This window comes from Syngnathus leptorhynchus, chromosome 5 (genome assembly GCF_054491065.1).
Source record: "Syngnathus leptorhynchus isolate UIUO chromosome 5, UIUO_Slep, whole genome shotgun sequence".
NCBI classification, from domain to species: Eukaryota; Metazoa; Chordata; class Actinopteri; order Syngnathiformes; family Syngnathidae; genus Syngnathus; species Syngnathus leptorhynchus.
Genome location: NC_141199.1, coordinates 2094348 through 2106820, shown reverse-complemented (window position 1 = coordinate 2106820; position 12473 = coordinate 2094348). Strand labels below are relative to the sequence as shown.

At 41.5% G+C, this 12473-nt stretch overlaps 1 protein-coding gene and 1 long non-coding RNA gene across 4 annotated transcripts in view; one reads left to right on the top strand and one right to left on the bottom strand.

Annotated features, from left to right (window-relative positions):
• Positions 1-3277, top strand: part of LOC147056226 (syntaxin-3-like) — a 58340-nt gene extending 55063 nt beyond the window's left edge. The window contains exon 10 of the mRNA XM_085912053.1: positions 2249-3277. Within this exon, the coding sequence (XP_085768179.1) occupies positions 2249-2377 (129 nt within the window). The 3' untranslated portion in view covers positions 2378-3277. The remainder of the gene's footprint in view (positions 1-2248) is intronic.
• LOC147056225 (uncharacterized) overlaps positions 1-12473 on the bottom strand; it is a 62978-nt gene that overhangs the window by 7910 nt on the left and 42595 nt on the right. For all 3 annotated transcript variants that reach the window (XR_015066043.1, XR_015066045.1, XR_015066044.1), the window contains one exon: positions 2287-2439. This is a non-coding gene — a long non-coding RNA (uncharacterized LOC147056225). The remainder of the gene's footprint in view (positions 1-2286; positions 2440-12473) is intronic.

Below are 12473 nucleotides of genomic sequence, written 5' to 3'. Positions count from 1 at the left end.
TCAGACTTTACAACATGAGTGGCACCTGATAAAATTATCCATCCATTTTCTGAACCGCTTAGTCCCCACGGGGGTCGCGGGTGTGCTGGAGCCTATCCCAGTCGTCATCGGGCAGTAGTCGGGGGACACCCTGAACTGGTTGCCAACCAATCGCAGGGCACACAGAGACGAACAACCATTCACACTCACACCTAGGGACAATTTGGAGTGCTCAATCGGCCTATCAAGCATGTTTTTGGGATGTGGGAGGAAACCGGAGTGCCCGGAGAAAACCCACGCGGACACGGGGAGAACATGCAAACTCCACACAGGGAGGACCGGAGGTAGAATTGAACCCGCACCCTCCTAACTGTGAGGCGGACGTGCTACCCACTGCTCCACCGAGCCGCCCCTGATAAAAATTAGTGTGTAATTAATTTGTCTCTACTAGCGGCTCTTGTGTTTGTCCTCGTCTGTTATTTACCCTTTTTTTGAAATTTTGGCACTTGTTTTATTCTCGCACTCATATTATTCTTGCACTCATATGCGCTGCTGTGGCAAGTGAATTTCCCCGCTGTGGGATGAATAAAGTTCTATCATCATCATAAATAAATAATTGAATCATCATCATAGCTTGTCACACCAAACAGCCAACCATTCTAGGGTGTTCTGAGGATATGCTCGATGGTCTGGGCACCCTCTCCACACTCACACGACTGATCTGTATTCTCAGTGGGCCGAGGGTTTATCCTTTTACCACCCACAAAATCGCAATAGGTTGGACTGTTTTGGCGTGTAATGTTAGGATTGGTCTCCTTACGGATTAACAGGGTCACGACGAGGACGTTCTTAACTTGATAAATGAATGAATACACAAACAAACAAACAAACAAACAAACAAACAAACAAACAAACAAACAAACAAACAAATAAACAAATAAATAAATAAAGAAATAATGTCAATTAGAACTTTAACGTGCTCGGGGTCAGATTTTGTTTTGTGTGACAGCTCGTTCCTTTTTTGTCGATCTTTTGCGCTCTCGCAATAATGTACTGATCCCCTGTCCCATCATGAGTCTTTGTACAATTCCAACACCTTTCAAATAATATTTCTGCTGAATGTGACGCTTGAGGTAGTCCAACTTCCATTCCGTCCATATTTTTCCCTCCGTAAACACGCCCGCCACTTTGGCTTCACTGCATGTTTTGCAGAGGAGACCTTTCTCATTCGAAATAGAGAAAATCTCACCCAGTTTCACCGTTTCCTCTTGTAGTTGCACACACTCCGACAGCCATCCAATCTTAAAAGAAATGCCGCATCTCTTATTTATTTTGGCTTGGCGAGTGGATGTGTCGCTGCTCATTCGTTTCGCAATGATGAGCTAATTTAGCATTTGCATCACTTGACTCCGCCGCACTGTCGTTAGCTAGCTAACCTGCGCGGGACGGATGGGCAGGACACATGTGTCATACATATATGTACCGTAAGTGAACCATATCATATCATTGGCTGGACACCTGTCAATTACTGATTTACACTACAAAAAGGCACAGAAAGAAAATCATTCGTCCACTTGATTAGATTACGTCTAACATTAGATATTAATCAATCAGTTTATGCTGAATTTTGTACGCAGCATGGAGTTTCTTGTGCGCAAAGACTGCGCGACCACTGCAGTACCCTGCATTGTTTTAGTGCTTTCTGGTGTTAATTAGTTTTTATATTACTATTATTATATTGCTATCTGATTTTTACTCCATGGACATACATTTATATGCAGCTATGTTTGTTTTTATGTTTTTCTTGATAGTGAGACCAGTTTCCTGTAGTAATTCTAGTAATAATGTGTTGACTTTTGAGCTTGCAATACAGTCATCCCTCGCTATATCACGGTTCACCTTTCACGGCCTCACTGCTTCATAGAATTTGTTCACAGTGCATTGTGTTGTGGCTCCAGATGAAAATGACACTACAGGCCGCAGAGGTGCACTATATAGTACGTACTGATGATTAAAATGATTATTATATTATTATTATTATTATTATAGACCTGAAAGTCCTTTGGTTTCAATGTTATATCTGTATAATAATGGAAAAAAAAAGATTTCTACTTCACCTATCACGAGTTCTTTTTGGAATGTACCCTCAGCAAAAAACGAGGGATTACTGTACAAGCAAATCAATTGATGACATTTTATAATTTCAAAAACTTGTAAGTTGGAGCACTGGTAAGTCAAAGTACAATTATACTTGTTCTTCATATTTCAGGTGTTGAAAATGCAGTCTGACGACATCAAGAAACTTACAAGCAGGACTTCCTCAGGACAACCATATTCATCAATGGAATCTCTCGGGCATGGATCTTTGCTTTTTACACTGCTGAGGTGGAAGCAGTAAATACAGAAGGCAAGCAGGGCACTCAGCAAGCCTACTCCATTACCGAAGGCCCAAGCTTGAAGCTGCAGAGGGAAAACGTCAGACGTGTTAAAAAAAAAGCACAGTTGAAAATGCAATATCATAATGTCGATAACCACAACCATTGTTTGTAAGCTGCCCTCCCCCTAAAAAAAACCCTTGAATTATGTGGCTTTTTTGTGTGGTGCGGTTTAATTTTTAATTTTGACAGTCAGAGAGAGAGCGGGAAAGAGAGAGACCATCCAAGAAAGAGTGACATCTCAGACAGAAAAAGAAATAGCGAAGTTGGAGTCCTGCACTAATGATGAAAATAGGCCTGATTTGAGTATTTACAATCTATTGTGTGAAAGTTGGAATGAGTGTGTTAGTGTTGATAGATTAGTTTGATCCTATGCTTATGTTGGTATGTAACCTGGAATAATTAACCAAACTTGTCCTGTCTTAACAAAGTAGTAGAACAAAGTGCTAAGATACTTTGAACTGATTGACCAGCTGCAGAGGAAGCAATCTAAGTTGTTTTGTTTACACATCGTAAAATACCCCCTGCTATAATTCGACCAGAGGCCAAGGGTTCACCCCCATCCTGTCCACTCTCATCCCCACCCTGCTTTCTCTCAATAAATACTGTAATGCAAGAGTCTAAAGTCAGACTTCGTTCGAACATCGCTGTATGCACAATGACGAAAGACCTCTCCATTTGCAAGTGTTCAAAAGGCATACTGTCTCCTGTGTGGTTCTTGCAAATAAATTAGAATGAGCACCAAGTGGATGCAATAAGTCGCCAAAAACTGAAACAATAAAGCAGCCAGAAACTTAAGGGTGACCACTAAAAGCATTCCTATTAAAGTAAGTTAATGATGATAAGTCGATGTTTTTGTAGTCCGATGGTGAGTCTAAAACAAGTGAATCTTGCAATAACAATACGGTTGAGCTTGCTCAATTGACAGATTTTCACACTGTTTGCTGCAGGAAAGAGTCAAATCCCTCTCTACGGGACTGGTACCACAGTTCTGGCTCAGCTCTCTCTCTCTCTCTCTTTCTCTCTCTCTCTGTGTCTGCCTGCCTGCCTGCCTGCCTGGCCTGCCTGGCCTGCCTGGCCTGCCTGCCTGCCTGCCTGCCTGCCTGCCTGCCTGCCTGCCTGCCTGCCTGTCTATCTATCTATCTATCTATCTATCTATCTATCTATCTATCTATCTATCTATCTATCTATCTATCTATCTATCTATCTATCTATCTATCTATCTATCTATCTATCTACAGGGTCCGGCAAAATGATGACATTTGTAGGTTTAACAAAATGCAAATAAATTAAAGAAACAAAACCGTTTTTGTATTTTCGAAAAGTACATATGCTATTTTGTTTAGTTTCATTTTCGTTTAGTTTTCGAATAATGTTATTTTGTTTCGTTTCAGTTGCTAACATGAATCGGACCGGTGAGTATTGCGCTTTCATTGTGGAAACGTTTATCATGAACGAATCTGTAACTGCAACACAACGAACGTTTCGTTTGCGCTTCAGACTTGATAGACATGATCCCGTACCTGCTCGAAACACGATCTTGTTATGGGTTACTAACTTTAGAGCCAGTCGATCAGCATTGAAACGAAAATCAACCGGCCGACCTTGCACCGCCAGAACTCCAGAAAATGTGGCAGATATACAGTACTCACAAAGTAACGGCAGCAGTTAAGTTAACGTTAACTAGCGCTAGGCTAGACTTCCAGCATGCACATAGCTCCTTGTGTAGACTAGAGCGTCACAGTTTGAATAGTGCTACAGTACACATGAACACACTTTCTACTGAGGTGGCAGACAAATCCAAACGCTCCACCCCGACCGGTATAGCTGATGATATGGTGCCTGTTTCAGATAATATTACGTGTGTACCAAATGTTTACTATCAAATTCCTACGGTCGTATCGTCCCGCCGCGCGAATAAACAATTGAGAGGTGATGTCAGGCCTAGAGAACACAATCTTACTTTCATTTCGTTCAAAAATCCTCTGTTAATTACAAACCCTGACCAACCGATTACACTTAAACTTGGTTTTATGAATATTAGATCGCTTCATACAAAAGCAGTTCTCGTTAATGACCTCATCACGGAACATAATCTAAATATATTTGGTCTTTGCGAGACCTGGTTGAAACCTAATGAACTGCTACCGCTTAATGAGGCCTCGCCTCCAAATTTTGTGAGCTCGCATGTGGCGCGTCCTCGAAAAAAGGGTGGGGGTGTTGCCCTCATCTCAAATTCCGATCTTAGATTTACGCCTCGTTTCGACTAACATATTTAAAACATTTGAAGTTCTCACTGTCCGATCTACCGCTTTACCGTCATTTTATCTTGCTGTTATTTACCGTCCACCTGGGGCTTACGCTAGCTTCCTGGATGAATTTTCAGAATTCGTGGCTGATCTAGTGACAAACGCGGATAATATAATAATCATGGGCGATTTTAACGTCCACATGAATTTACCGTCAGAGCCACTTACTTCGGCGTTTCAGACTCTTATTGATAAGTTTGGTTTTACGCAAGCCGTACAGGTAGCAACGCATAAGAATGGTAATACCTTAGATTTGGTATTATCCCGAGGACTGGCAACCTCTAATATAACAGTACTGCCATACACTACTGTTTTGTCTGATCACTACTTAATAAAATTTGAAATTTTGGTTCTTAGTCAAAGACAAGAGAGCAATCAGAATTACAGCAGCCGTAATATTAACTCCATGACTGCGCTATCTGAGCTACTGCGACCAGCAACTGCCGTATTGCCCTCATATACCGGCTCTATTGATAATCTTACAAATGAATTCAATGCTACATTGTTAAATGCCATTGACTCGGTGGCGCCGCTACGTCTAAAAACTCGCCGTAGACTGCCTACTCCGTGGTTCACAGATGAAACACGTTCGCTTAAACAATTAAGTAGAAAGCATGAGCGCAAATGGCGTTTAACCAAACTTGAGGTTTTCCATCAGGCATGGCGTGACAGCCTCCTGAAATATAAAGATGCGCTTATCTTAGCAAAAACTCGTTATTTTTCGCAGGTCATTAATCTCAATAAGAACAATCCTAAATACCTATTTGATACGGTGGCAAAGCTAACACTACGCCAGCCAACCCCCGATAGCTCCTTTCACTCGGCTGACGAGTTCATGAAATTTTTTGCTCGGAAGATTGAATCCATTTGGGATGAGATCAAGATGACCATTCCGATCACTCAGTCGGGACCGCCGATTACCGGCGCCGATGATCATGCGATAACCCTTTCAAATTTTAAAAGCGTGTCCCTCGAAAGGCTTACACAATTAGTTAGTGCGGCTAAACAAACAACATGTTTACTTGACCCGCTTCCAACCAAACTACTTAAAGAATTATTTCAAATCTTAGGACCGTCCATTCTAAATATAATTAATCTGTCTATCTCCTCTGGGATAGTGCCTACAGCCTTTAAAACCGCTATCATTAAACCGCTACTAATGCGACCAAATCTTGACCCGGACTGTCTCAGTAACTATAGGCCAGTTTCAAATCTCCCATTCATAGCTAAACTGCTTGAAAAAGTAGTAGCGCAGCAGCTTATTGATTACATGGTTGCTAATAATCGATATGAATCTTTTCAGTCTGGGTTTAGAGCTAATCATTCCACTGAGACAGCACTTGCTAAAGTGACTAATGATCTCCTCTTAGCTATGGATTCAAATACTTCATCGGTATTGTTACTACTCGATCTTAGTGCTGCCTTTGACACTGTTGACTTCACTATTTTATTAGAGCGTCTTAAAGGTTGTGTTGGTATTTCGGGGTCAGCACTAGACTGGTTTCATTCGTATCTATCAGACAGGACGCACCGAGTGGTCCATGGCAATGCGTCCTCTGAGCTCTATAAAGTTACGTGTGGTGTCCCACAGGGATCGGTACTAGGACCAATTCTATTTAATATTTATATGACTCCGCTTGGGAACATAATACGTAAATATAATATTAGTTTTCAATGTTATGCGGATGACACCCAATTATATATGCCATTATCAATGACAGATCCGCAGGACTGTTGTAATCTTGAGGCATGCCTTGCAGAGATCAAGCAATGGATGTCTCTCAACTTCCTTCGTCTGAACCCAGATAAAACTGAGATGTTGATAATTGGTCCAGCTCGTTATCAACATTTATTTAAGGAAACCGCTATAACTCTAGATAGCCGTACTATCACTCAGAGTGATACTGTAACTAATCTCGGGGTAATATTTGACCAAACGCTCTCCTTTCAAAAGCATATTAAAAATATAACCAGAATAGCATTTTTTCACCTTCGTAATATTGCTAAGATTCGCCCAATCCTCTCGACCGGTGATGCCGAAATTATTATACATGCATTTATCACGTCGCGCCTGGACTACTGTAATGCATTATTCTCTGGTCTTCCCAAGTCCAGCATCAAAAGTCTACAGTTAGTACAAAATGCTGCTGCAAGGCTGCTCTCACGGACAAGAAAATTTGATCACATTACCCCAATATTAGCCAATTTACATTGGCTCCCGTTGCATTTAAGATGTGACTTCAAGGTTCTTCTATTAACCTATAAATCATTGCATGGCTTAGCGCCTTCATATCTCGTCGACTTAGTTGTTCCTTATGTTCTGTCTCGTAACCTTCGTTCGCAAAACACTAGTTTTTTAGTGACACCGAGGGCCAAGAAAATGTCTGCAGGGGCTAGAGCATTTTCCATTCGGGCTCCAGAGCTCTGGAATGCCCTGCCAATGGATATTAGAACTGCTACCTCAGTAGAAACATTTAAGACACGTTTAAAGACGTATTTCTATGATGTGGCCTTCAATTAACCTCTCCCCGACCCCACTCCCCCCACCCCTCCCCGGCTGGGGAGGTGGTTAGGTGACACCCATGCTGACGATGGCTATCTAGATTCTCGTGGACCAATTCAGCATGAGGGAACTGCAGTGGAATACCCTCCTGGAGGACACTGCCAGGACAATCGAAGGCACCTCCGACAGCTCTTGGCTTTGGCCTGGGCATCCACTTTTTGATTTCCATATGATGTATTTTATGTGCCCTCTTTGCATCCATTGCAGCCTGGTGATCCTGAAAGGGGGATCCTTCCATCTGTGGTCCCTTCTCAAGGTTTCTCATTTTTCCCCTGGTAGGGGTTTTTGAGTTTTTCCTTGCCCTTTTGGGAGCCTAAGATCAGGGGATGCTTTGAGAATTATTGTCAATTGATTGTCTATGTGAAGCCCTTTGAGATTGCTTGTGATTTAGGGCTATACAAATAAACTTGACTTGACTTGACTTGATATGCGGCGCATACGCGGCATTGTTTACATAAAGGACGATCAATGGATTTAATGAATTGAGAGTGACACAGATGGTTTGATAAACGTATTATTGCTGTAATACTTATTTGAATAACTCTGAATGTTACGTCAGGCCCGTTCTCACCTCCTCGTTTGTGTGTATGTCACGTTAGCATACCGTATCGTCAATGACAATGAGTCATTAGATTGTTGTTGCTGGTTCATGTCTGTTCTTGGTGTTGGATTTTCACAAATGAATTTGCCCCAAAAGTGCGACTTATACTCTAGTGGGACTTATATATGTTTTTTTTCACTTTATTGTGCATTTTATGGCTGGTGCGACTTATACTCCGGAGCGACTTATTATTATTAATTCATATACATATATATATATATATATATATATATATATATATATATATATATATATATATATATATATATGTGTGTGTGTGTGTGTGTGTGTGTGTGGCATATATATATATATATATATATGCCACAGAACGGAGGTCATGAGGTTGGTGATGGACCCCTGTCATGTTATGGACTATTTCACAGCTACAAACATTAAGAAAGGGGGTTGGAAAGAAATGAACAAATTGACTCATTTGAGAGCAATGGTTGGAAAAGCTCTGAAATCATGAACACTAACACTTAAGAAGAGGAGGTGTTGAGAAAGACTCACAAATATTATATGAAGTTTCCAATAAGCAAACTGGACACCTTACTGAAAACTGCTGAGTGATCACATTAACTGTTGACGTAGTAAGGAGAAATGGAAAGAAACATGTGTGTGCTCTGGTGTTAACACAACTGAGTATTCTGGATAAAAGTTGCTTTTTTTTAATGGTTTATTTGATAGGGACTGATACAGAAACATACAAACTATAGCACGGCAGGGTGATGTGTGCTTATTGCAAAAGCTAAGTCACAACGCTTGTCCCTGGGTGGGATTTTAGAAAGTTCGACTTAACTGACTTCTGACCACAATGACAATGACTTGAGACTTGAAACCTACTGTGCCTTGCACATATGTGAACTTACTTACACCTCTGCTTTCCATGCTTATGTAGGAAACCTTGCTTGCAGTTCCTTTCCTTTAATTTCTAAGAATAATATGAACGCATTTTTATGAATACCACAAATTTCGGACTATAAACCGCAACTTTTTTCTCAAATTTTGAACCCTGAGGCTTATAGTCCGGTGCGTCTGATATAGGATTTTTTCCATGATTTTTGTGATGACTTGATCACTTTTCTACACTCGTAAAAAGGCTGTGGACCGCTGTTGTGCAGCACTGTTTCGTTGGGCGGAGGGATATGTGACACGGTCACTGGGGAGAAAAGTGGTGTGTTGATCGCATGTCCATCCACCAGGCAAATAGTGCCATATAATTCACACAGATTAGAGACAGAACGAGAGCAAGACGGTCATTACTGAAAAGAAGCTATTATACACAAACCGTCATTATGGCGGACAAAAGAAATGGATATACCGCTTTTAAGTTAAAGGCAGTTGATTTGGCCCATTGTTGATGTCATCGTGTTGCGTCACCGTTTTCTTTCCCAGTCACGTGTACTCTGGAGCTATACGTGTAGTTCGCTAGTTTAATGTACCGTATTTTTCGGACTAAAAGGCACACTGGATTATAAGGCTCACCTTCAATGAATGGCCCATTTTAAAACTTTGCCCATATATAAGGCGCACCGGATTATAAGGCGCATAGAATAGAAGCTATACTGCAACAAACTGAAGTTGCCTAGGGTTGCGGTATGCATCCACTAGCCAATAACCAATGAGCCCTCTGGAAACAATCACGTTTCTCAAACTATCCTATAGAATGATCATTACTCACTAAAGTTCGTTCTAACGCATTGGTACTGCTTATCTATGTTTCCCTTCCATATCGATCCGTAAATTTACTCGAAACATTAACAGAGCAGCCTATTTTGACATCAAATAGCCTTGTGCGTATAGCAGGTATCACTATAGCAGCCACCCGCAAACTCCCATGAGCCTCAGCAAAGTGTAAACAATCGCGTTTCTCAAACAAGCTCTTATAAAATGATCGGAACTGACTAAAGTTTGATCTAACACCTTGGTACTGCTTACCTGTTTCCCTTCCATATCGATCCGTAAATTTACTCGAAACATTAACAGAACAGCCTATTTTGATATGAAATAGCCTATAGTGATAACTGCAACTGTAATAGCAGTTATCACTATAGCATTAGCCACCAGCAAACTCCCATGAGCCTCAGCTCGTAGACTCCCATGAGCCTCAGCAAAGTGTAAACAATCGTGTTTCTCAAAAGAGCTCTTATAAAATGATCGGAACTGACTCAATCTAACACCTTGGTACTGCTTAGAATAGAATAGAAGCTATACTGCAACAAACTGAAGTTGCCTAGGGTTGCGGTATGCATCCACTAGCCAATAACCAATGAGCCCTCTGGAAACAATCACGTTTCTCAAACTATCCTATAAAATGATCATTACTCACTAAAGTTTGTTCTAACGCATTGGTACTGCTTATCTATGTTTCCCTTCCATATCGATCCGTATATTTACTTAAAACATTAACATAGCAGCCTATTTTGATATGAAATAGCCTCGTGCGTATAGCAGCTATCATTGTGACATTAGCCACCCGTAAACCCCCATGAGCCTCAGCTCGCAGACTCCCATAGCCTCAGCAAAGTGTAAACAATCGCGTTTCTCAAACGAGCACCTATAAAATGATCGGAACTGACTAAAGTTTGATCTAACACATTGGTACTGCTTACCTATGTTTCCCTTTCATATCGATCCATAAATTTACTCAAAACATTAACTGAGCAGCCTATTTTGAAATGAAATAGCCTCACGTGTACAACAGCTATTCAGTGACGCCCCCTGACCACAGTTGCCGTAATGCTAGGAAGCGATGCGACCTTGTAATTTACTAGTTGTACTAAAACGTACTGAAACATTTTGGCAGAGCACTGTGTACAACCAGTATGGATCAACAAATTTATCAATTGATCCATATATTAGGCACACCGGACTATAAGGCGCACTGTCAGTTTTTGAGAAAATATTAGGTTTTTAGGTGCGCCTTATAGTCCGGAAAATACGGTAACGTAGCGCTTCTTGCATGAATAAAATTAGCAAGAACAGACCCTCATCATGGAAAATGCTAGAAGAAATGCATAAAAGCAACGATGAAAGAGAGACTGAGAAAGTGTGTGGCAAAGGATATCTAACGCTATTCCAATCGGACACTGAGGAGGAAGACTGGAGGGACAGGACAGGAGGAAGATGAAGACGGCTCTTTTAATGGCTCTTTTTTTACTTTTAGTGGTATGTTTTTTTAACTAGCCCTGTTAGTGCTGTGCTCCCGTGTTGCTGCTGTGTTACTGCCGCGTCACAGGCAGTGTTTGGAAATAAATGTTAAGGTATGTTATGAAAACTTTAAAAAGGCTTTCTGTGTACCGTCTTTCTTTGTAAATAACTCACGTGCACACTTCCGTGTTGCTGCGGTACTACTGCTGCGTCACAGGCAGCATTTAGAAAGACATGTTAAAGTATGTTATTGAAACTTTAAAAAGGCTTTCTGTATACTGTCTTTCTTTGTAAATAACTCGTGCGCACGTGTGGCTTATAGTCGTCCGGTGCGGCTTGTATAAGATAAAAGCTAAAATATCCCCGAATTTTAGCGTGTGTGGCTTATAGTACGGTGCGGCTTATAGTCTGAAAATTATGGTAATATGAAAAGACTGTCAAGACAATTGGCCATGAATAATTACCACTGCGTACTCTGCAGCACCTTCCCACCCCCACGGAGCGGCTTACAGAGGTTCAGCCGGCTCTGCAGTACGGATGGCTAGAAACATTTGTACTCGAAAATGGACATGGCTATGTACAAAATTTAGATTTATTTTGGCAGCGCCCTGCATTATTTTCTAATAATGTCACATGCATAAATGATCGCGGAAAAGAAGCCCTACCCATGAATATACTTCGATACCTAAAATAATGACTAGAAATAAGGCAAGGTTGCCCCGGTGTTACCAGCGCAGTAAGGTCTGGGCAACATACCAATTTAGTAAATGCTAGAACAAAAAGTGTCACTCCAAATGTTAATGCTCCAAAACACCACATCACTCTTCAACCATTGGAATGAACAACAAGCCCTCCCAGTCTGGCAAATTGGAATGTCACACAGGCACTTCATTAGCGACACTAAAACAAAGGAAATACATTATAAAGTGGAGCCTTGGTTTTCGACCACAATCCGTTCCAGATGGCTGTTCGAGAAGTGAATAGTTCGAATTCCAAATCATGTTTGCCCACTACAAATAACGGAAAGAAATTTAATCCGCCTTTTTTAAGCATGTTTTTCATTTGTGCATTTTTGTCCGATAAGCGCAACTGCAGCACACCGCCCAACGCGCAACCGTAGCGCGTCGCCGACCGCGCAACTGCACCGCGCTGGTCGCATTATTGTGACAGAGCGGTTGCTGAAATTTAGAAAATATTTTTTCAAGTCCTGATGTACTTTCCCAAGATACTTGAACTCCTCCACTTGGGGCAGGATCTCATCCCCGATCCGGAGAGGGCATTCCACCCTTTTCCGACCGAGGACCGTGGACTCGGATTTGGAGGTGCTGACCTTCATCCCGACCGCTTCACACTCGGCTGCGAACCGCTCCAGTGAGAGCTGGAGATCACGGCCTGAAGAAGCCAACAGCACCACGTCATCTGTAAAAAGCAGTGAC